This window comes from Nyctereutes procyonoides, unplaced genomic scaffold (genome assembly GCF_905146905.1).
Source record: "Nyctereutes procyonoides isolate TBG_1078 unplaced genomic scaffold, NYPRO_anot_genome, whole genome shotgun sequence".
In the NCBI taxonomy this organism is placed as follows: domain Eukaryota; kingdom Metazoa; phylum Chordata; class Mammalia; order Carnivora; family Canidae; genus Nyctereutes; species Nyctereutes procyonoides.
The window spans coordinates 15,357,201-15,379,085 of NW_026575024.1; the positions used below are offsets into that span (position 1 = coordinate 15,357,201).

The 21,885-nt window shown below is 45.6% G+C and overlaps 2 protein-coding genes across 2 annotated transcripts; one reads left to right on the forward strand and one right to left on the reverse strand.

Annotated features, from left to right (window-relative positions):
• Positions 1-1,297: 1,297 nt before the first annotated feature.
• LOC129495806 (elafin-like) lies at positions 1,298-2,835 on the reverse strand. Its single transcript, XM_055303541.1, has 3 exons — positions 2,722-2,835; positions 1,678-1,923; positions 1,298-1,468 (listed from the first exon to the last, which is right to left on the reverse strand). Exons 1-2 carry the CDS (start codon positions 2,798-2,800, stop codon positions 1,679-1,681), a joined length of 324 nt encoding a protein of 107 aa, XP_055159516.1. The 5' UTR covers positions 2,801-2,835; the 3' UTR covers positions 1,298-1,468; position 1,678.
• A 12,443-nt stretch (positions 2,836-15,278) lies between these two features.
• Positions 15,279-20,226, forward strand: WFDC5 (WAP four-disulfide core domain 5). Its single transcript, XM_055303553.1, has 4 exons — positions 15,279-15,493; positions 18,961-19,101; positions 19,191-19,331; positions 19,717-20,226. Exons 1-4 carry the CDS (start codon positions 15,409-15,411, stop codon positions 19,719-19,721), a joined length of 372 nt encoding a protein of 123 aa, XP_055159528.1. The 5' UTR covers positions 15,279-15,408; the 3' UTR covers positions 19,722-20,226.
• The last annotated feature ends 1,659 nt before the right edge of the window (positions 20,227-21,885 follow it).

The window sequence follows — 21,885 nt, forward strand, 5'->3', positions numbered from 1 at the left end:
GCTTCAATCTTCTAACAAAATTAAAGACATGAGATAATACCCATGTGAGAGGGTTCTTATCCAAAATAGAGAAGTCGGTACATATAACACAGTTAGCATAGGATCTGGAATAGAGAAATTGTCAATACATGAACTAATCTGACCGCCAGTGGTTTATTTTGTACTTGTCAGGCCAGAAGCTTAGGCACTGTTCTTGGTTACTTTCCAGAATGTCCTAGTATCACAGCTCCAGGGCAGTGCAGCCAGTCCCCTGGAAAATGAGAGGGAGCCTTGGCTTGCATGCTTCTGGAAGGGGCAAAGGACACAGAGCTCCCTGCTCTCTTACCCCAAGTCTCTGCCCTCCACCTCTACTCACATCAGGAACCCAACACAAAAAGAAGAGTTGTCGCAGGGCCAGGATGTCAGGGCTAGACTGTACTTCCCAAATAATTACACCCTACCCCCCTCAAATTGAATAGACAACTGAGGCTCAGAGAGGGAAAGACATTTGTCTGAGGTCATCCAGCAAGTGAGGAGGCTGGGCTGGAACAAGAACACAGGTCCCTTGACTCCCAAGCCTGTGCTCTTTCAATTCCATCCCAAATTCTCCTCCTTTTGTGAGAGCGTTCTTGTTCTAGATTAGTGGAGCAGGTGGGTCAACAGCAGAGCCACGAGGTCACTCGGGTTAGCCTAACACACACCCTCGACGATCTGCACCATTCATGTCTGCCTGCCCCCACCCTGTACGTCTCTAGAGAACAATATTCACCACCCACACTAAAGGATCAAGGGCTGAGTGCATCCTGTCTCCTCACTCACACTTAAAATAGAAAGCTAGGAGCTTAACCCAAAGGAATTATGTGTCGATGGAGGCATCTCAAGCATGAACAAGTGAAATGCTTCCCAGGTAGGCATTTTCCAGCCTCTCTCTATGGCATCTTGAGAGGATGTGGGTCCCTGGGGAACACGAAAGGAAAGGAGGGAGCTTTATCCATAGGGTTGGTTGGTCATCCTGGCAGGGCTGGCAAGAACCAGATCAGGACTCAGTGGTGGACTGGAGGGGGAAGGAACGGCCTGCAGTTTGTGCCACGTTTTGTTTTTCATTTCCCTGGTCTCAGGCCAAAGGCAAAATCCCCTAGTGAAATGCAGACTCTGGTTCTGGGATCAATTAGTGGACTTCTAGTGTTAAGGCCTAGGAATGGGCCTCTTGTCTCCACCCCTGCTCTCTTTCCCATTCCATTGGGGAGAGGGAGTCCCAGCTCCTCACCATCTTCCCAGGGCTCCGCAGAGCACAGAAATCATGGAAGCCACAAACAAATGGAGCCAAAAGTGGTCTTTTATTGCCAAGTCAATGAGGGAGACAGCAAGCCCGGGCTTGGGCTTCCTGAGCGAAAGAGAGACAGAATGCCCAGGGAGAGGACCATGCGACAGGGGTGGGGCCAGCAGCCCTGGGGACTTCACAGGTGCAGTGAGGATGGGCTCCACCTGGCTGGAAGAGAAGAGAACCAGAGAGGTGACACAGCAGGTCAGAGGGCTCAGAGGCAGGGGAAGCAGCCCTCTCAGGACTCAGTCATGGGCTCGGAGATGCTGGGTCTCTGGGTCACCTCCCCACAGCCTCTCTGTCACCCACGGGGTCATTCCCCATCGCTCAGCCTTCTCTGTGCCCTCCAGGTCCCCATCCCTCCACCTGCCTCTCACCTCACTGGGGCTGCAGGCAGGCCAGCCCACAGGGGCCCTTGCAGCACTTCCTGGCCCCTGGGCACTCAGTGTCGCTCAGACAGCGGTTCGGGGGGTTCAGCATGGCGCACTGGATCAGAATAGGGGGGCAGGAGCCAGGCTTCGTGGACACAGGACCTTTGGCTTTGATGGGATCTCGACCTCTAACCGGATCTTGTCCTTTGACCGGAACACGACCTCTGTCTGTGCCTGACCCTTTAGGAAGAACTGTTGAAAGAACGAATGTGGCCACATTGAGTTGCCTGGTGCCTGCTTCACCGTCTAGTCTTCCCTCCGTGGTCAGCCCCTGCTCACGGCTGGGTTTCCCTAACCGAGGCCTGAGGTGGGGCAGGGACACCTGGGCCAGCTGGGGTCTGTGCTCCGGGAAGGCTGTGCTTGGGGATTGGGGGAGAGGGTCTACAGGCCCCCCACTCGGTGCCCTTGGGTGTCCATTTCTCCACCCACACCCTCCATGTCACATCCTCTCAGGAGCAGAAGTCAGACTGGGGTGACTCCTAGAGCTGTCCTTGGGGTAGGGGGAAGAGCCTGAGACACACACCAGGAGACCCCAGCTCCTTCCTGGCTCTGGAGATTGTCGGTTCAGTCAATGTCCTCCTTAGTAAAATGGAGGTGGGGAGGTGTCCTCCAACTACACGATTTCTGAAGCCTTGTTAGTGTGTAACTTCCTTTGAGAGGCTGATTTCTCAGGTGCTGTCAGGGGGCAGACAGGAAAGGGCCAGACCCTACACCCAGGCCCAGATTCCAGGGGCTCCTCCGTTCACTGTACATTCTGCCCAGGTATCAACACCTAAGGCCAAGACCACATAGCAACACTCCTTCCAGCAATGGTCCTGAGATCTCAATCCTGGTGTAGAAAGCACATCGATTCTACTGGACACTTCTTGCTCTCTCTGGATACAATGGAAGCCATCACAGACCCAAGTGTGAGATCCAGCCCAGTTGCTGGCCCAGAGTGCTCTCTGGCAGGACCCAACACAGCCTCTCCCAGGCCACGTGTCTACTCACCTCCTGTGACAGCTGCCTGTGCCGCCAAAGTCCCCAGGATAAGGAACACTGCCAGGACCAAGAAGCTGCTGGGCTTCATGTTGTCAGGAAGCTGTGTGGCTAAGAGCTGAGGCCAACCAGTTTTATGCAGCCCAGCATGGCCTGGTGCCAGGGGGGTGGGTCTGGGGTTATCTATGGGACAAGACCTACATTTTACCAGGAAGGATCCACCCCTATCCTGGAAGGAAACTTGGGACTTTCCCCAGGGATTGTTCACAGAGAAAAATGGCAGACACTGTGTTACATCACCTCTAACAGCCCCAAGGACTGTCCCACTTTCTCACAGAGGAGGAGGGCTGGGTGATGGGTCCAGTGTTCTGATTTCAAAGCCAGGATTTCCCCATTACTCTCTGTTCCCGTAGCCACACCCAGACCTACCCTAACAGTTCACCCCTCCCAGCATCCTTCATGCCCTCCTGGCCCTGAGGAAAACTCCCAAAGGGAAATTTGCCCTGAAAATCAAAGAACACATCACTATACTTTGTCATTTCATGAGTAGTCTCTGAGATGCATCATGGAAGTAATCGGGAAGGCGGGATTCTAGATCTCACATAGCAACTCTAATTAAAATAATGCTGGGTGAAAATACAGGTCTCAAAAGAAAAAAGTTTGAATTATAGGCTTGTGTAAAAGGCTCAAAACTAAGGAAAACTAATAGATTTTCTAGGCATACTTATATATGTGGTACAACTCATTTACTCAGGGGGTGGATAAAAATGAGGAAGCTATAAACATGAAATCTAGAATAGTGGTTAACTTTGGAAGTGAAGCAAGAAATGTTTTGGATGGGTGAGAAGGACTCAGGTTGGTTTAAGATCTTGGTTCTTGGTAACATTCTAGTACTCTGGTTGGTGATTTCTTGTGTGTGTGTGTGTGTGTGTGTGTATTTTCTGAGGGGTAAATCATTTATGGATTACCTTCACTTTCCATAAACCCACACTCCTGTTCTCTTAGGTGGTTTCCAGTCTTTTACTGTTACAAACTATACCTCTTGTGGCTTTTTGCATTAACTTGTAAGCTAGAGTCCCAGAAGTAGGTTTGCTGGTACAAAGATTAAATGCATTTGAAATTATTTCCCAGCTTATTGTGGTATGATTGACAAATGAATTACATATACATTTAATGTGTACAATATGATGTTTTAAGATGCATGCATATTATGAAAAGCTGACTACAATCAACCTAATGAACATATCCATCAACTCATATAGTTACCATCTTTCAAATGCTTTTGAAATTTTGTACTCTTGTCTTATGTCCCTTGATGGGGGTTGTACCATTTTGTACCTGCACTGGCAGTGGATGAAACAGCTGTGTACGTTTAGGCTCTGGCACAGTGTGTCTAATTTGGGGATTTTTATCAGTCCGATAGGTGAGAAATCATACCTCATTGATGTTTTTAATTAGCATTTCTCTCACTTTCATTTTTGCATATGTTAGAAGCCACTTACATTTCTTTTTCTGAAAGCTTCTTTTCCTTTGCTTACTTTTTTTATAGATTCATCAGTCTTTTCTTCTTAATTCTTAAGCATTCTTTATATATTATGGATAAAGGTCTTTTGTGGTATGGTTTGCAAATAAAAAATTTAACATTCTGATACCTGCTCAGAACAGCTTGGGGTGGCCTCCTTTCCTCATCTTATCTGAACATTACCTCCTATTGTTTGGCTATTTTGCACATAGTAAGAGCATGTTTTTAATATGGTTATATTAAACAAATCTGGCTATGGTTATATAAAGGAGGCTGCACATCATATTAATACAGGTTTACTGAAAAGTTGTTGGGAGAATAGACATTAAGAAGGTAGAAGGAGAAAAAAGGCAAATAAAAAAAAAACAAAAAAGTATTGCTTCACCAAAAAACTTACCATGTCTAATGTGATCCTATTATATTTATAAATATATTAGAAAAAGAACGAATATCACTAGATCTCTATGTACTGAATTCTAGCACTATTCATGAATCTTACCAAAAGGAAAACAAGTTAGAAAGTAATATATGTGTTTGATAATACTTCAGTAGAAACACACACTGTTATAAATGCCTTTATTAATGTATGAAGAGAAGAAAGGGGTGAAGGAATACACGCTATGCTGTTAACATTGCTTACATCATGGTGATGGGATTGGGGAAAAAAACAGATGAGTGGATTTTGCTTTATATATGCCAGTTTCTAATTTTTTCACTTGTCACAACAAAAAGTCACTATTGTGATCTGAAATATCAAAGAAAATTATAATCCGTAGAAAAAAGAAGTCAAAGAATCCTGTGAATAAAGAAAACAGCATAATTGACAGTTACAGCTAAATAAACAGCTAGATACATGTAACTATGAGTACCAGTGTTAAGAAGGGATACTTAATATTTAAGTGTCATAACGTAAAAATGTAATAGTGTGTGTCAGGTATGATTCAGATGCAGTCAAAAGAAATCCTTGTCAAGCAGAAAAAGAATCCAGCTATTGTATGAATGCATGTGATTATAAAAACCCGAATCACGCCTGCAGTCCTGCATGCGGAAAAATCTGGGACAGATAGTCACTGACTTTCCAGCTGCTGTAGGAAGATGTGCTGGGAGATTTGGAGAGAGAAAAGAAATAGGAAAATGCACCCCAGAAAAGAGGAGGCATATTTAGGAGAGAGGTTATCATCTGGGAATGTTGGAGCAATATCTCTTTGGCCATGGCTGATGGTAGGAGCCCTCCTGTTTCAGACTAGTACGTAAGGATCAGTCCAAGTATTTAAGGAACTGATGAGCACTGGGTGTTATTCTGTATGTTGGCAAATTGAACACCCATAAAAAATAAATTTATTATTTAAAAAAAAAAAAAAAAGGAACTGCCCGTGACTGTAGCAACGGAGGAGGGAGCCCTTGAGCTAAGAAACTAGGAAACCCATTCTAACTTCCACCACTCCTACTCAGGTAATACAGTCCTTTCAGTAGCTGGTCCGTGAAAATCTACTGATTTTTAAAATAAGAAAGAATTGAGGAAAATATTTTTTAAATAAAAGCAGGCTCGAGTCTATGTACTGAAAGTTCACACTGTAGTAAACACAAGAGGTATGTGAGTAAAATGTCTGGGCTGCAAAGATGGCTACAGAAGCCTCCAGGAAGCCAACGCCCCTCGAAAAAAACAAAAAGAGAAACAAAATTAAAAAAAAAATCCGATTGAAGGACAGCCAGGAAACAGCACAGCAAAACTTAAAGGCACCCAAGGAAAGAAAGTATGCACGGAGGATTTTCTTTTTTCACCACGAGTTTGTCCTGGAAGTAAAAAGACTACAAGAATATATTTCTGGATGTGCAAGAACTCAAGTGATGTTATTTCCAAGAGCTTTCCTGAGCAGTTTCTAAAGGACAAGATAGACCCAACCCGAAGGTTGGTGGAAATTACCAAAATGACAACAGTTGAGTGCTGGACATTTAAACTGTGAGACTAAGTAGTAGCAAATAGTATGTGGATATGCCAGGCTGTGAAAATGTAGAAACAGTACAATTTCTATCAAATAGGAGGACAAGGGAGAAGGAAGGTGGATAAAAGTGTAAGCTCACTGATCACTTTATATATTACAGTTTCAAGTCAAAGGATATTTAAAACATGCTTCAAGAGAATTGACCACTTGTGTGCGTCAGTGTTCACTCTCGTTACAGTGAGAAGACCACCTGCAGAATGGGAGAAAAGATTTGCAAATCAGGTATCTGAGAAGGGCCTATTATCCACAGTACACAAAAGACTCATACAACTCAAGGATAAAAAAAGATAGAAACCCAATTTTGAAATGGGCAAATGACTTGAATAGGCTTTTCTCTAAAGAAGATGCACAAAAAGCCAATGAGCACACAAAAGGAACTGAACATCATTAGCCATTAGGAAAATGCACACCCAGACCACAAGATACCACTTCATACCCTTAGTGTGACTATAAAAGTGTTTTTCTTAATGGAAAAGGACAAGTGTTGGCGAGGATGTGGAGAAATCGGAACCCTTGTATATTGCTGGTGAGAATGTAAGATGGTGCAGCATCAACAATCCCAAAGGTTTGAGAGATAACCAGGAGCTTGGGCCCGGCTGAACAACGCGGTCCATCTCCTCCATGAGACCACTCCCTGAAGACTGGGGGACGTTGCCCCTTTCTCTAGGGCATAGAAACTAATAAAAGGAGTCAAGGGAATTGAAGTCTCCACACTGGCCTTTGGACAGCTGGAAATCGCTCTTCCACATCTGTAGGCAGCTCCCAGCTAGGCACACCCACTTTCACTCCAACCTCTGGCTCACCAGACAAATGCTGAGACCCACTCTGCAGTCCCCTTCCTTCCTTTCTCTAGGGTCTCCCAGTGGCTAGGTAAGCCGTAAGCGCTGGGAATAGCAGGAAGCCATGCTGTGGCTGCCCCTGGAAGGCCCTTCCCCCTGCTGTTAGAGCCTGAGATTCAACCTCCACTGGCACCCCCTCCCCCTGATTACACAGTAACCTCTTCCTGTGGTCTTTTTTGAGAAATAAATGATGAGGGTTGACATCTTTGAGTAATTTAATAGACTGAGCAGTCCCCCTAGACACCTGTAATTTAGGAGCATGACAGACATGGGGTGACGGGAAACCTCAAACAGGGAAGAGGCTTCCTAAACAGACTTGGATGACCTCATGACTCTGCTGTCTATGCACCAGTCCCATTGCTCTGTTCCAAGGAAGCTCCAAGCAAGGTCAAAGCCCCGGGATGAGCCACTTTGAGTGTTGTGGAAAAAACACTGGTCTGGAAGTTATTTCTAGTCTTAGTTCTGCCCCCTCACTTGCTGGGTGACCTCAGGCACATAGCTTTCCCTCTCTGAGCTTCAGTTATTTGCTTTTGTTTTTCATTGAACTTGAGAGGGTTGGATGCAAAGGGCCATACTAGCCCCGCCTTTATGGGATCTGAATATATCAACTCCTTTACTAAGAATAAAATTAACTTATTTTGAAAAAAATTAATAGGAAAGAAATTCTATTTGAGGGATCCCTGGGTGGCGCAGTGGTTTGGCGCCTGCCTTTGGCCCAGGGCGCGATCCTGGAGACCCGGGATCGAATCCCACATTGGGCTCCCGGTGCATGGAGCCTGCTTCTCCCTCTGCCTGTGTCTCTGCCTCTCTCTCTCTCTCTCTGTGACTATCATAAATAAATAAAGAAAAAAATACATATATATATATTTAAAAAAAAAAGAAATTCTATTTGAGTAAAGTTGACTCCCTCCCCCCACCCCACCCGCCTCGTTTTACTGAGAAGTCATTGACATCCATCATTGTATAAGTTTAAGGTGTATAGCATGATGGTTTGATTTACATATATTGTGAAATGATTACAACAATTGGTTTAGTTAATATCCATCTTCCAGAGATAGAATAAAAAGAAAAAAATTTCTCCTTGTAATGAGAACTCTTAGGATCTACTCTCTCTACAACTTCCTTATACGTCACACATGGTGTTAGCTGTAGCCTCGTGCTGTCCATTACATCCCTAGTGCTAATTTATCTTATAACTGGAAGTTTGCACCTTTGGACTCTCCCTTTCCAATTGCCCTTCCTCCCCATCCCCACCTCTTGTATCCACAAGTCTCACCTCTTTTTTCGAGTTTGTGAGGGTTGTTTGTTTTTTAGATTTTACATGTAATTGAATATAAGTATTTGTCTTTCTCTGAAGTTGACCTTTTAACATTTAACTTTCAGAGGGTTGGCTTCCTGCTGTGGGTGTGGGGTGGGAAGCAGAAGATGAAAGGTGGGGATGGGTGAGCAAAGAACCCCATGCCTCTCTCCCCCTGTTCCCTGGGGACAGAAGGAAGAAGGCAGGCTGGGTTGCAGAAGAACATGGGCACCAGAGCTCCTTAGAGTCTAGGCCAGAACCAATGCCTGACCTGCAGACCTGGCAAATAAAAAGATATTGTAAGTGGTGACCATGATTCATGTTTTTAAACATAATTCTATGTTTCAGGCTCAGTAGCAAATACTTATATGCATTATCTCACTTTCCCATTAGCAGCCCCTAGGGGGAGCTTCCTATTTTCCCCATTCTGCAAAAACACAGTTTAGCTTCAAGAGGTTCAAGGATTATAGGAATTCTCTGGGTAAATAAGTCGGAGTAACTCATATTATTAAACACTACCAATAACTAGTTATAAAATAGCAAAAAAACCTTCCTATTCAACATTTTCAAAAAGATTTTTTAAGTTTTTTTAAGAGATCTTATTTATTTATTCATGATAGACAGAGAGAGAGAGAGAGAGAGAGAGAGAGAGAGAGAGAGAGAGGCAGAGACACAGGCAGAGGGAGAAGCAGGCTCCATACCGGGAGACCGATGTGGGACTCGATCCTGCGACTCCAGGATCACGCCCTGGGCCGAAGGCAGGCGCTAAACTGCAGAGCCACCCAGGGATCCCCAACATTTTCAAAATCTATAAAATACCTACAAATAAACTCACCTCGAGTATACAGAAATTCACTTCAGCTAGAAGTGTACAGAAATTTTCTGGGGGAGAAAAACTACAAAACTTTACTATATGTGCGGGGCCCAGGAAATTTAACAAAAATCCCCTACCCCTGGACGAGCAGAGCAGGACTGATTCCATTTTGTGCTACACCCGCCACCTCCCCTATGACCCCCACATAACCTGCTTATTGCTCAAGGCGCAGCCCCACCCTAGTGAAGCCGCTGGGCACACCCTAATCGGAAATCGGCTCATAACAATGTGACCCTGCCTTGTGCCCGCCAAAACTGCGCGCCAATTCTGACCAAAGTACTAGGCCAGCTCAAGTGGATACTGTAGGGTAAGATGTAATTCAATCGGCCACCTGCGTGTGGACCGACATGACTGTGCAACTTTCTGCGTATCCCATGGGCCACCGGCCCCTATAAAGCTGCTAGCCTCTTAGTCTCGGGGTCCAAGTCCCTGCTCCGCTGCCGGGTATACCTGGACCCAAGCTCAAGCTTGTAATAAACCCTCGTGTGTTTGCATCGGTGTCGGCTCCTTGGTGGTTTCTTGGATTCGCAATCTTGGGCACAACACATGACATTAAAAAAATAGATCTAGATACACTGTTTGAAATTTTCCCTAAAAAAAAAAAAAGATCTTTAAACATATGCTCTTCCCCAAATGGGAAGCCTCCACAAGTTAAGGATGTCTATCCTGGCTAACATAATTTATATCTTAAATATAATCAGAATCAAAACTCGATGGGTTTCTGCAATCCCTAGGGAAATCATTGATTCAGGTGATGATCATTCACAGCTTCTGAAATCATGAGATGGTTTGGCTGGGACCAGACGTTTATAGGGTGCCTAACCATCACCCCACAGTCTATTCACTGTTTGTAAGTAGGGCAGCACAACTTTTGAGTGGCATGTAAGGAGACCCCTCCTACAATACACTGACCTATCTTCACCACACTAAATGTGGTTAATGAGGCCTGTGTTCCTCCTGAGGTGATGTGACAGGAAGCACACAGCATCACCTACCAGATGACCTTGACAGTTGAATGGTGAACCCCATGAAGCCTCTAGAGCTAATGTCCATCTCTGGGAAATAACACAGGATAGAGAAGTATATTAAAAGATATCATGGAGGATCCCTGGGTGGCCCAATGGTTTGGCACCTGCCTTTGGCCCGGGGCGTGATTCTGGGATCCCAGAATCGAGTCCTGCATTGGGCTCCCAGCATGGAGCCTGCTTCCCTCTGCCTGTGTCTCTGCCTCTCTCTCTCTCTATGTCTATCATGAATAAATTAATAAAAAAATCTTTAAAAAAATATCGTGGGCTAGTGATGTGGGACACACTAGAGAACACTTCATCTGTTTTGTTCAACAAATAAATAGGATGAAAAAGGCGGAGGAGAAAGGGAAGAAAGAGGAGAAACAGGAGTTGGAAGGAATGTTCTACATTAAAACAAACTTAGGAGACATTAAAACCAATATGACATGTGCACCTTGCTTGCATTCTGATTTAAACAAATCAGCCATAAAAGTTATGTTTGAGATAAGAAAAATAGGATACAAATAGAATATTAGATGTTAAGAAATTACTGTTAATTATGTTAGATATGACAACAGTATTGAGATTATGTGAAAAAATGTCCTTATTTCTTTGAGATACATACTCAAGTATTTAGGGGTAAAATGTGACATGCATTTGGATTTACTTTAAAGATGTTTTTTTTTATTTGAGAGAAAGAGAGAGCATGTGCAAGCGCGTGCACATGGTGGGAGGGAGAGAAAATCTCCAGCAGACTCCCCCTGAGCGCAGAGCCCCATGTGGGGCTCCACCCCACAACCTATGAGATCACAGCTTGAGCTGAAATCACCATTCAAAGGCTCAAACAACAAGCGACCCAAGCGACCCTCACATTGGATTTACTTTAGAATATGTCAACCAGAAAAAGGATGGGGGTATACAGGAAGGAAGTGTTGGACAATGTTAATTGTTGGGACTTTTCATGTATAATATAAATAAGTTCCAGGGATCTAATGTACAGCATGGTGACAACACCTAACAATAGTGTATTGTATACTCGAAAGTTGCTAAGAGATTAGAGCTTTTTTTTCTTGCTGAATTCTGCTCACTCTCCCCCTGCCCAAGTTCTATTGGCATGCAGCACAATATAAGTTTATGCTGTTGGCATAATGATTTACCTTAAATATATCATGAAATGATGACCACAATAAGTTTAGTTAACATCCACCATCTCATATAGATACAAAAAAAAAAAAAAAGAAAATGAAAAAATTTAATGTTCTCACCATAACCACCACCACAGAATTGTAATTGTGTGAGTAGAGAATGTGTTAACTAATCTTATCATGGTAAACATTTTGTAATATATATCACATATTGTGATGTATCAAATCATCATATTGGGCATCTCAAGCTTACACAGTGTTATAGGTCAATTATATCTCAACAAAGCTGGAGAAAAGTGTTAATTGTTGAATCTGGGAGATGGGTATACAAGGCTTCATAAAAGTACTTACTATTCTTTTTTAAAAATATTTCATTTATTTATTTGAGAAAGAGAGGGAGAGCATGAGTGAGCTGGAATGGGAGGAGAGGCAGAGGCAGAGGGAGAGGGAGAGGCAGGCTCCCCACTGAGCAGGCAGCCCGATGTTGGACCCCATCCCAGGACCCTGAGATCACAACCTGAGCCAAAGGCAGATGCTTAACAGACTGAGACACCCAGGCGCCCCAGTACTTACTGTTCTTTTGTGTAGTTTTGAAATTTTTATGATAAAATATTTAACAAAAAGCAACAAATTTGTTCTTGAAACTTAAAAAAAGATTATTACATTCGTCGGGAAGAATGGAATCCTTGTGCCATGGACAACTGAAAATGTAGATTAGCAAGGGGTGATGAACACTACTAGTCACTAAGATGTATTGTGAAGCTTTACTTACAAAAGTAGTACTGGCAAAGGAATAAATAGCCAAGGGGGAAAAAAAAACACAGAAAACCTGGAAACTGCCCCTATTACAAATAAGACTTCAGTTTTTTATAAAGTTCTGAATTCCAAGCAATGCCAAAGTTTGAATTACTCACTAAGCCGTACCAGGGCAGCTGCTTAGTAACTTCGAAAAAAGGTATTTCTATATGTCACACTCGCTATCCCAACATAAATGTCAGATGGATTAAAGAATTAACATGTTTTTCAAAAACACAAAAGAATTATAGGTAAATACAGTGAATATTTATCTGACATCAGAGTCAAAAAGACTTTTTTCAGCATAAAAGCCGAGGAAGGAAATATAAAAGAGTGGTTTGACAATTCCCCAAATTTAAAACTTTGGTACAAAGCAAAAACAAGGAAACTGATATTTGTAGGATGGGATTAAAATAAGCATTTATCAAGCTTATCTCATTCAATCCCCAGAACAATCCTATAAAATAAATATTATCTCTATTTTGTAGATAAATAGATTGAAGTTTAAAAAAAGTTAAGTGACCTGTCCAAAGTCACACAGCTAGAACCTGGTGGCATTAGGATTCAAACTCAGGTCTGCCTGACTCCAGTTTACATCTGCTAACCATTTTACCATACTGCCTCTTGTGTATGACAAGTTAGTATCCCTAATATATAAACAGCTCTTACAACTCAACAATAAAAGTATCCCCAATAAAAATGGGCAAAGTGCAAAAACAGGCAATTCAAAAACAAAATACAGCTGTTCAGTATAAACAGATGAAGAAATGCTCTTTCACTAATTTCAGAGAAAGGCAAATTAAAATGAGATACTTTTCCATTGGCAAAGACTTTATATACTTCTCTTTTAATATCCTGTCTTGCTTTGGTGAGTGTATCTGTTAAGGATCTTTGGTTGCAAGCAGCAGCAACTGAATTTCAGACTGTTCTTTTTATAGCCTCCTGCCTCCTAGGTTTGGGATTTGCATGGAGGAGTGGGCTGGTGAGAGAAGAGTCCAGTTATTCAAACCTGAGTCAAGTGCCTTCACTTGTGACAGGAGAAGTACTTGGGGATTGGCAGTCAACCAGAATTACAGGACTCAGGAGCAATGACTTCACAAAGGGAAGAGATATTTGGCAGACAAAGGCAAGAGACCTCTGCTGCAGGTAGAGGTAGGTAGAGGCTCTCATACACTCATTAACTTCCTTTCTGAAATGCAATTTGACCAGATATTCAAAACCTGAAAAGCAATCGCTCCTTTTGAACTAGCATTTCTTTTTATTTGTGTGGGGTTTTATTTTATTATTTTTGAAAAGATTTTATTTTTAAGTAATCTCTCCACTCAGTGTGGGGCTCAAACCCACAACTTCAAGACCAAGAGTCACACACTCTACCAGCTGAGCCAGTCAGGTACCCTTGTTTGGGTTTCTAAAAATTGATTTTTAGTTTTGAGTTTTCTTATTGCGATAGAATTGACATATAACATTGTATTCGTTTCCAATGTACACATAATGATTTGATATTTGTATATATTGTGAAATGCTCACCAAAATAAATTTGGTTAACATCCATCACCACAGAGTTATCAACTTTTTTGTGTGTGTGATGAGAGCTTTTAAGATCTATTCTCTTAGCTACTTCCAAATATGCAATACAGTATTATTAATGGTAGCCTCCACTCTGTCCATTACATCCCTAGGACTTATTTTTTTGTAACTGGAAGTTTGTATCTTTTGACTGACCTACCATTTCTACTTTGACAAATTTGAACTAAGAAAATAGAGATGTGACCCAAAGTGTACATACAAAGATTGTTGTCACAGTTTTATTTGAGTGAGAAACAAACTGGAAACCTATGTTTCATAATTGGAAACTTTATGTTTTAGCATATCAGTCCTACAAAATACCATGTAATCATTAAAAATGATGGTATTGTAGGATACTTCAAGACACAGGAAAACGTCTACAAAATCATCTCAGTTGAAAAAGCATTTATTCAATATACATGTATAGTTTGTAGTCAGGAAAACTACATAAAACTCTCCTCCTATTGCAAAAGAAACATCAGATTATAGAATATAGGGTCCCTCCTTTCCTGAGAGCTTAGAAGACAGTACAAGGGATTCTGGTTAAACCCAGTGAAGAACTTTCCGACTGTGAGGATTGTCCTGGAACGGAAACCCCTCCTTTCTTAGGGTCAGATGAAGTAATGCCTTGCTTCCAAGACCCAGTAATTAATAAGGATCATGGGTCATGGGGAGGCAATGATAGAAGTTCCAACTTAGTTGGGAATCAGCTGTGGGTCCTTGAGCCAGTCCCCTCCCACCTCTGGCCTATTGTTTCCCCATCTGGGAAGGTGGCAAGGATGGTCTTGACCTCCTGCAGTCTTGGTAAGGTACTATGGTTCAGTGGGGATCTCTGTTTGGGGCCCCCTACGACCCTGAGCCCCCGTACCTCATCCACCAAATGCAGGAGCCAGATGATGTGAAATCTAAACTGCAGCCCTTGCCTGCGGTGACTTTTTGCTCAGGATCTCTTAGGGCCAGGGAAGGGGTCCCAAAAGCCACCTACATCTGCTGCGACTGGAACCTCAGCCAAACAACCACCCTGACAGCTGAGCCAGTCCTAGGCAAGGGGAGGTTCTATGATGCCACAGGAGGTGATTCACCAAAGGCAGGGCGGTCTCTCTCCCCCATCCACAGAAGTCCTGGAGGAGAGGCCACAGTTGGCCCCACTCACAGGGCCTGCCTGGACCCACATTCTCCAGCAGGGAGCTCTGACCTTAACCCTACTGCCTCCTAGGCATCCGGGACTCCGCCACCCCCTCCTTGCCATTCACAGCTGACTTCTGTCCCTTGCCTAAGCCATTGCTGGGGCTTCAAGACCTTAGAGAGTCAGGAAAGGGATTATCTGTCCCAACAACCTTCATTTATTCAGAGAAGAAAAACTGAGGCCCGAGGAAGGAGCAGACTGCCTGAGATCAGAGCCTAAGTCAACAATACAGGCCGAACCGGATCCCAGCCCCCGACACCCAGCACCTGCTCCCACCCATCAGTTCTTGCACAAGCACACTTGCACTGAGGCTCCTGGTTGGGGGTGGGGCCAGGATGAGGCAAACATGCACCATTCCATCCACCTCTTCTTCCTCCCCTGACTCAGCTACTCTAGCCTCCCTGGAGCTGCAGGTGTTAATTTAGGGACCCCTGGGCCCTGGCCTCATTAAGTGCCGGCAGAAACATGAGGGCCTGGAGCCTTCTCGTCCTGGTGGCCCTCCTGGCTGTGGGGAGCCGGCTGCCTGTGGCCTCAGCCAGGAGGAAGGGAGGTGAGTGTGGCTAGTTTCCTCTGATCCAAGGACTGGGTTGGGGTTTGGGGAAGGCAAGCCATGCAGTGTGACGTCTGTGTGTGTGTAGCTGGGAGGCCTGCTTCGTGATGCTTCCAGCAGCTCCAGGTCTGGGCTGCCAGCCTGCCCTGTCTGTAGCTGTGGATGTGTTCATGCCAGCTTCTTGGTGCTCGTCTGTACATCCGAGTGTGGATTGTGTGTGCATGTGTGTACGTGTGTATCTTTGTGTCTGCTTGTCTGTATGAACCTGTATCTGCAGACATCGGTTTAGGCGTGGCTGCACACATGTGTGTCTGTGTGCCCGTACCTGTGTGTCTCTACAGGAGGAGGGGGGAGCAAACCTGTCCACACCTGCTCTTCCGTTGTTATCTCCATGGATTATTAGGATCTGTGGGCCCGCATGACAGCGAGATGAGCCTTCCTGTCATCTTCTGTTGCTAACAAGGCTGTGTCTGGTCCGCCCCTGTCCATCTGCTTTCTGTCTTTCTCTGGTCTTTCCCATCCCAGAGACCAATCTGTGCAAGGTTCTCCCAAACTGGGTAGGGGGTGTGGCTGCCAGGATCTGTTGGGAGGCAGCTTCACCCCTATCTCTCCTCTCCCAAGCCTCCTCAAAAAGCTGGGGCTGACCTGTCAATAGGTTGCGGGGGAGGATGGGACTGCTGAGAAGCTACACAGGTGACTCCCCTCCTGGGCAATGCCTCTCTTCCTGCCTTTTTGGGGCTGGAACACTGTGACCCACACACCCGGCCTACATACACCTGTGCATTCCTGGCTATGCCCTGCGGGAAGGGGACAGTAATGGAGACAGGCTCCCTCCTCCACAGGTGCTGGGAGTAGTTCTGTGCATCCTCTCTGCCCCCTCTCACCTAACCTATGCCTTCCTCAGAGGCTGGGCTCTCATTCCCTGGGGTGTGAGCTGGTTTGGGCAGGAGAGTGTTCAGGCCTAGGCTGAGGAGAAAAGGATACTGGCAAGTTCCAGGGCCAGAGCCCTACTGGGTATGATTCAGGTGCCCTCACTGCATTCCTCCTCACTGAGATGCTCTGAGATTGGTACCATTATTATCCTATATTGCAGATGAGAAAACTGAGCCACTTGAAATGCCAGTTCTGACTCTCTTCCTGTCTGTCTATTCCTCAAGGCTCAGCTCCCAGCCCCTCCACCCAGAAGCTCTCCCGGTTGTATGACCAGGTCCCCCACACACCACCCCAGCCCACAGGGAGGTGCCTCTTTGACTCAGGCAACTCCTCGGGCTCACTCCCTGAGGCCCAAGCAGCTTCGAGCACCTTCTGCCAGGGCTACCCTGCTGGATCTCGGAGCCTTCCCAGGGTCCCCCTACCTCCAGCCTGTGGAGGAGGGGCTCCTCCTCCCAGGTGGCTCCTTCCCAGACTAGCTGCTCTTTCTCCAGCAGGGGGCAGCAATTCAGTTTAAAACAACCCAGTCAGGGATCCCTCGGTGGCGCAGTGGTTTGGCGCCTGCCTTTGGCCCAGGGCGTGATCCTGGAGACCCAGGATCGAATCCCACGTCGGGCTCCTGGTGCATGGAGCCAGCTTCTCCCTCTGCCTATGTCTCTGCCTCTCTCCCTCTCTCTCTCTGTGACTATCATAAATAAATAAAAATTTAAAAAAAAAACCTAAGAAAGTTTAAAAAAAAAAAAAAACAACAACCCAGTCAAATGGGTGAAGCTGGTTTTGAGTGCTTATTGCATGAGTAAGGTGCCTACTATGTGCATGGCCAGCATCCAGTCAGGAGCCAGAGAGGGAAGGTAGACACCAGGTAAAGTCATAACATGTATCCAGCTGCTGCTGCTGCGGGTTCTAGAAACTTCACTCAGATGCTAAAGTGAAGGCCTGGGACCAGCCTCCACCCTCCCCAGGGCTCTGGTGGCCAGAGCAGAGGGGCTGGAGGTCAGAGGACTCAGAGTCCTAGCGTAGGCCCCTGTGGGTCTGGACATTAACTGTCCTTCCAACCTTTGACTTCTCGCTCTAACTGGAAGAAGATTCAAGCCTTCTGCATGAAATCTGGAAATGGCCCAAAATTCTAACAAGAAAAATGGCTAGATAAGCTCCGGAACAGAACATTCTAGAGCTGTCAGAGTACCACCTCAAAGATCGAATTACTACAGATCCCTGACACAAGGCCACTTGCAGCAGGACAAGCACACAGTGCAAGTGTGGCTCACAGTGCACCAGGCTTGTGATGCTGGATTGCCCTTCAAAATCCTTTCTTTCAAAGAGTCGTTGAGCTGCTGGTGTTTTGCATCAAGGACTGTGCATCAGTCTAATGGTGAGAGAAGCAGGTGGGGGGAAGCCTATTCTCATAGCCTCCAGCCAAGGGAGAGAAGCAGACAAATAGATGCAGAGTCACAAACTCTGAAGGCAAGAGTGCGAGGAGGGGTGGGGGCCAACCTAGTTAGCCTGAGGTCAGAGAGGTAGGGTCTCCCAAGGATGCGGTGTTTCCACTGAGACCTGGTAAATGGGGTGGAGAAGAGAGCACCAGGCGAAGCACACAGCAAAAGCAAGTCCCCACGAAGAGAAGCAGCTGAAAGCAGAGCAGGAGCTACAAATGGAAAAGATGTTGAGGATAAAAACAGAGAGGTGGGCAGCCCCAGACCAGGCATGTCCTGCTGGCCCAGGTACAGATGTTGAACTTCATTTTTTGCTATCCTTCATGTCATCGGAATCTCAAACCAGCCCCGTGAGATAGGAGTCCAGCTTCTCATTCCACAGAGAGAAAACTGAGGCTTGCAGTCCAAAAAAAAAAAAAAAAAAAAAATGACCAGCCATTTGCAACGACATGGATGGACTTTGAAGATGTTACACTGAGGGAAATAAATCAGCCAGACAAAGACAAATACTGTATGATCTCACATTGGATTTTTAAAAAATCCAAACAAAACAAAAAACCAGCTCATAGATACAGAGAAAAGACTGCTGGTTGCCAGGGGGCATGGGCGGGAGGTGGGAGAAGTAGGTGAAGGGAGTCAAAGGAACAAACTTCCAATTTTAAGAGACATAAGTCCTGAGGATATAATGTACAGCATGGCAGCTGTAGGTAGTAATACTATATTGCAGATTTGAAACTTGCTAAGAGAAAAGATCTTAAAGTTCTCGACACAAGAAAAAAATTTGTAAGTATGTATAGGGACAGATGTTAACTAGACTTGTGGTGATCATTTATATATCACCAATATATAGAAATACCAAATCATATTGTTGCACACCTGAAGCTAACATAATGTTAGGTCAATTATACCTGAATAAAAAATATAAATGAAAGTAAATAAATAAAAGCAACTCCAGGCCCCCCAGAAAACAAAAACAAAGAAACTGGCCAAAGGACAGGCAAGAAGTAAGGGGTAGAGAATTCAGATCTTGTGATTCCCAGATTGGTGCTTATTACATGAGTCGGAACTGCCTCCAGCTGCAAGATTTGGGGGGTTCTCTTACAGAGAAATCTGGGGGCTGCCCGCCGGACGATGGGCCCTGCCTCCTTTCGGTGCCTGACCACTGCATGGATGACAGCCAGTGTCCTGCAAGAATGAAGTGCTGCTCCAAAGCTTGCTTCCGCCAGTGTGTCCCTATGATCTCTGGTGAGTATCCCTGTCACCCCTGCTGAGCACCCAAGCCCCGAGCCCCAGGGCTGGGCACAGACAGGGCTCACCAGGCCCCTGTGTTGCAGTAAAGCCGGGCAGCTGCCCTGAGGACCGCCTGCAGTGCCTCAGCCCCGTGCAGCATCTGTGCCACAAGGACGCAGACTGCAGGGGCTCCAGTCGTTGCTGCCTTGGCGCCTGCGGCCGAGACTGTCGCAACCCCATCCAAGGTATGGTTCCTATGCACCTCGGGGCAGGTTCTTTCCTCTCTTAGCCCTGGCATTAGACTCCTTCCAGTTCAATAAACCTAACAGGACACCTACCTTCCCAGGAGCCTGGAGCTGCCCATGTCAGGCCTGGGGAAGAGGATGGGGTAGGAGCGTTGGAGGAACCGTGGAGGAACTGGCGATCCTCCTTTCTCTTGCTGAACTTGCTATGTCACCTGGACCACAGCCCTCCACTGCCCTGAGCTTCAGCTGGCCCTTGTGAAGCAGGGCGGGCCATCCTGCCTTACTGGGCACCAGGGCTGGGTTGATGTGGTAGACGGGGATCAAAGTTTCTCAAGAACCCAGAGCCCTGTGATGCGGGTGTAATCCTTTCCTTCTCTCTCTCCAGGCTAATTCTGGCTTCAGATCTTCAGGAGGGGTTCCTAGCAGGAAGAGATGATGATGGGGGCCTGGGACCCTGCCACCCAGATAGCACTATCTCTACCCGAGGCAGTTTCAACCTTCTGATGAATACCGATCTGCTGTCACTTCCCTTGCCACCCATCCATCCACCCCTGGTTTCTCCTCCTGGGAGTCAAGGTGCACAGATAGACTCCTATCACCCTGTGCCACAGCCACATCTCTTTGTCTATGTGTTTCTCCACCTAAAATGCCCAATTCGGGTAGGCCCCTCTTTGTGGGGTCCAAACCCCTCCATCAGGCAGCCCAGCCACCTTGAAGGTACGTTCTAGCAGAGTTTTCCAGACGTGATCTGTTCGCATACTCCTTTCCACCATTTTTACCACACCCTCAAAACAGCATCACAATATCTTGCTTACTGCCCTTACTACTGTTTATCTAATGTTTTTCTTTAAATGGAATCACTTTTGTATATAAATAAATCTATTTCAAAAGAAAATCTTGATATCATCAGTATAAATGCATACGCAGGATCACTTGCCATGAATAAAATGTAATGGTAAAAGCAAATGCAGCAAAAACAGCGAAGGGCTGTTAAAGGAGATGTGTCAGATTAAACAATATTAAATAATAGTATTAAATTCTACCTGGATGCTGCCACCTGCCAACACTGGGAACCTACCTGAAGGCTGCTCTCTGACTCTGGTAATAAACGAAGATTAGCAAGGGTTAAAGACTTGTTAAAGACACAGATCTCAAAACCGTGGCCTCCTTCCTGGGATAATCAGAAGGACCGAGGAGAGAACTTTCTCAAGAGTCAATGTTGTATAATTTTGCATCCAGGTACACCCTAAGATCATTTCAGATTGCTCCACATGTGGGGAATGTTGCTTGAACAGTTGGGATAGCTTTATTTATGGGAGAGTCTGTCTCCCATTGGGTGATACCTCATTCACCTGGATTCCTCAAGGATCAGGCTGTAGTCAGGGCCCGAGAGGGCGGGGAAGGGGTCAATGAGGGAATGACGGCCATCCCAAGGGACATTCCTGGACCCAGAGTGCTGGATTCCTGACTGTCCCATTCATCTAGGACTCAGCTTTGGGGAGGGGCAGGATCCAGGCAGATTCCTCCCTGCTTTATATGCTGGGTTTCCTCTCGTGTCCCAGTAGAATCTGGGGTTGGGCGGTCCACCAAGCAGGTTAAGTTGGGAATCCTGGGTCTTCTGTCCTTGTTCCCTTGACCTGGCAGTATGGTCACAGGCAAGTTACCACTCAGGGATTCTGTTTGCCCTGGTGGAAGTTGGAAAGAATTCACTGCCATAGTCCTTCTCATGGGGTTCAAGTGGCTGAACTCAAAGCAGCAGGTGCTAATTGTAAGGATACATGCTGAGCCCTAAGAGAGGAGGGGCAGGAGAATAATCTGTGAGTCACTGACTCCCTGCTAGTCTCCCATCTATAAACTCAGGTGGTCGACACAGATAATAGGGTACATTGTACTGTTTGCCCAGAGATACCCCTTCCCTCCCCACTGTTACTATGGCTTCCCTGGGGGAGAGCATGCATTCCCTTGCCCAGGGATTTAGGGCTTGGCCCTGGGACTTATGAAATGTGGGTGCAAGTGACAGTGTGCCAGTTTCAAGGCAAGGCACCAGCCTTCTTGGAGCTTCTGCAATGAGAAGCGCTTGCCCAGAGGCCACTGGTCTTGGGATAAAGGATATCCGGGGCAGGCCTGAAATTGAGCTGCCGATCCTTTAACTTGCAAGAGCAAAATAAATGTTTGTGATAGGAAGCCAGTGAGATTGGGGGTGGGGTGGGCATTTGTTATAGATTTATGGCAGTGAGAGATTGTTGAATTCAGATGATTGCTACTCTTTAGTGAATGCCCATTCTGTGCCTCACACTCTAAAACATCATTTCACTCATCCATCCTATAACTCTGAGAGAGATGGGCATTCTTATTCCCATTTGACAAGGAGAACTTTTGATATAAGTGACTTGCCCAAGACTCTTGGTTAAGAGGTGAAGAAGCCAGGATTCAGCCATACTGTATTCCACTTTAACAACTAATAAAATCAACAACAGCTGAAATGAAAGCACTGATCCTGTCCAGCTGTCACTTTAATTACTTTACACATATAATCTCATTACATCCTTACAAC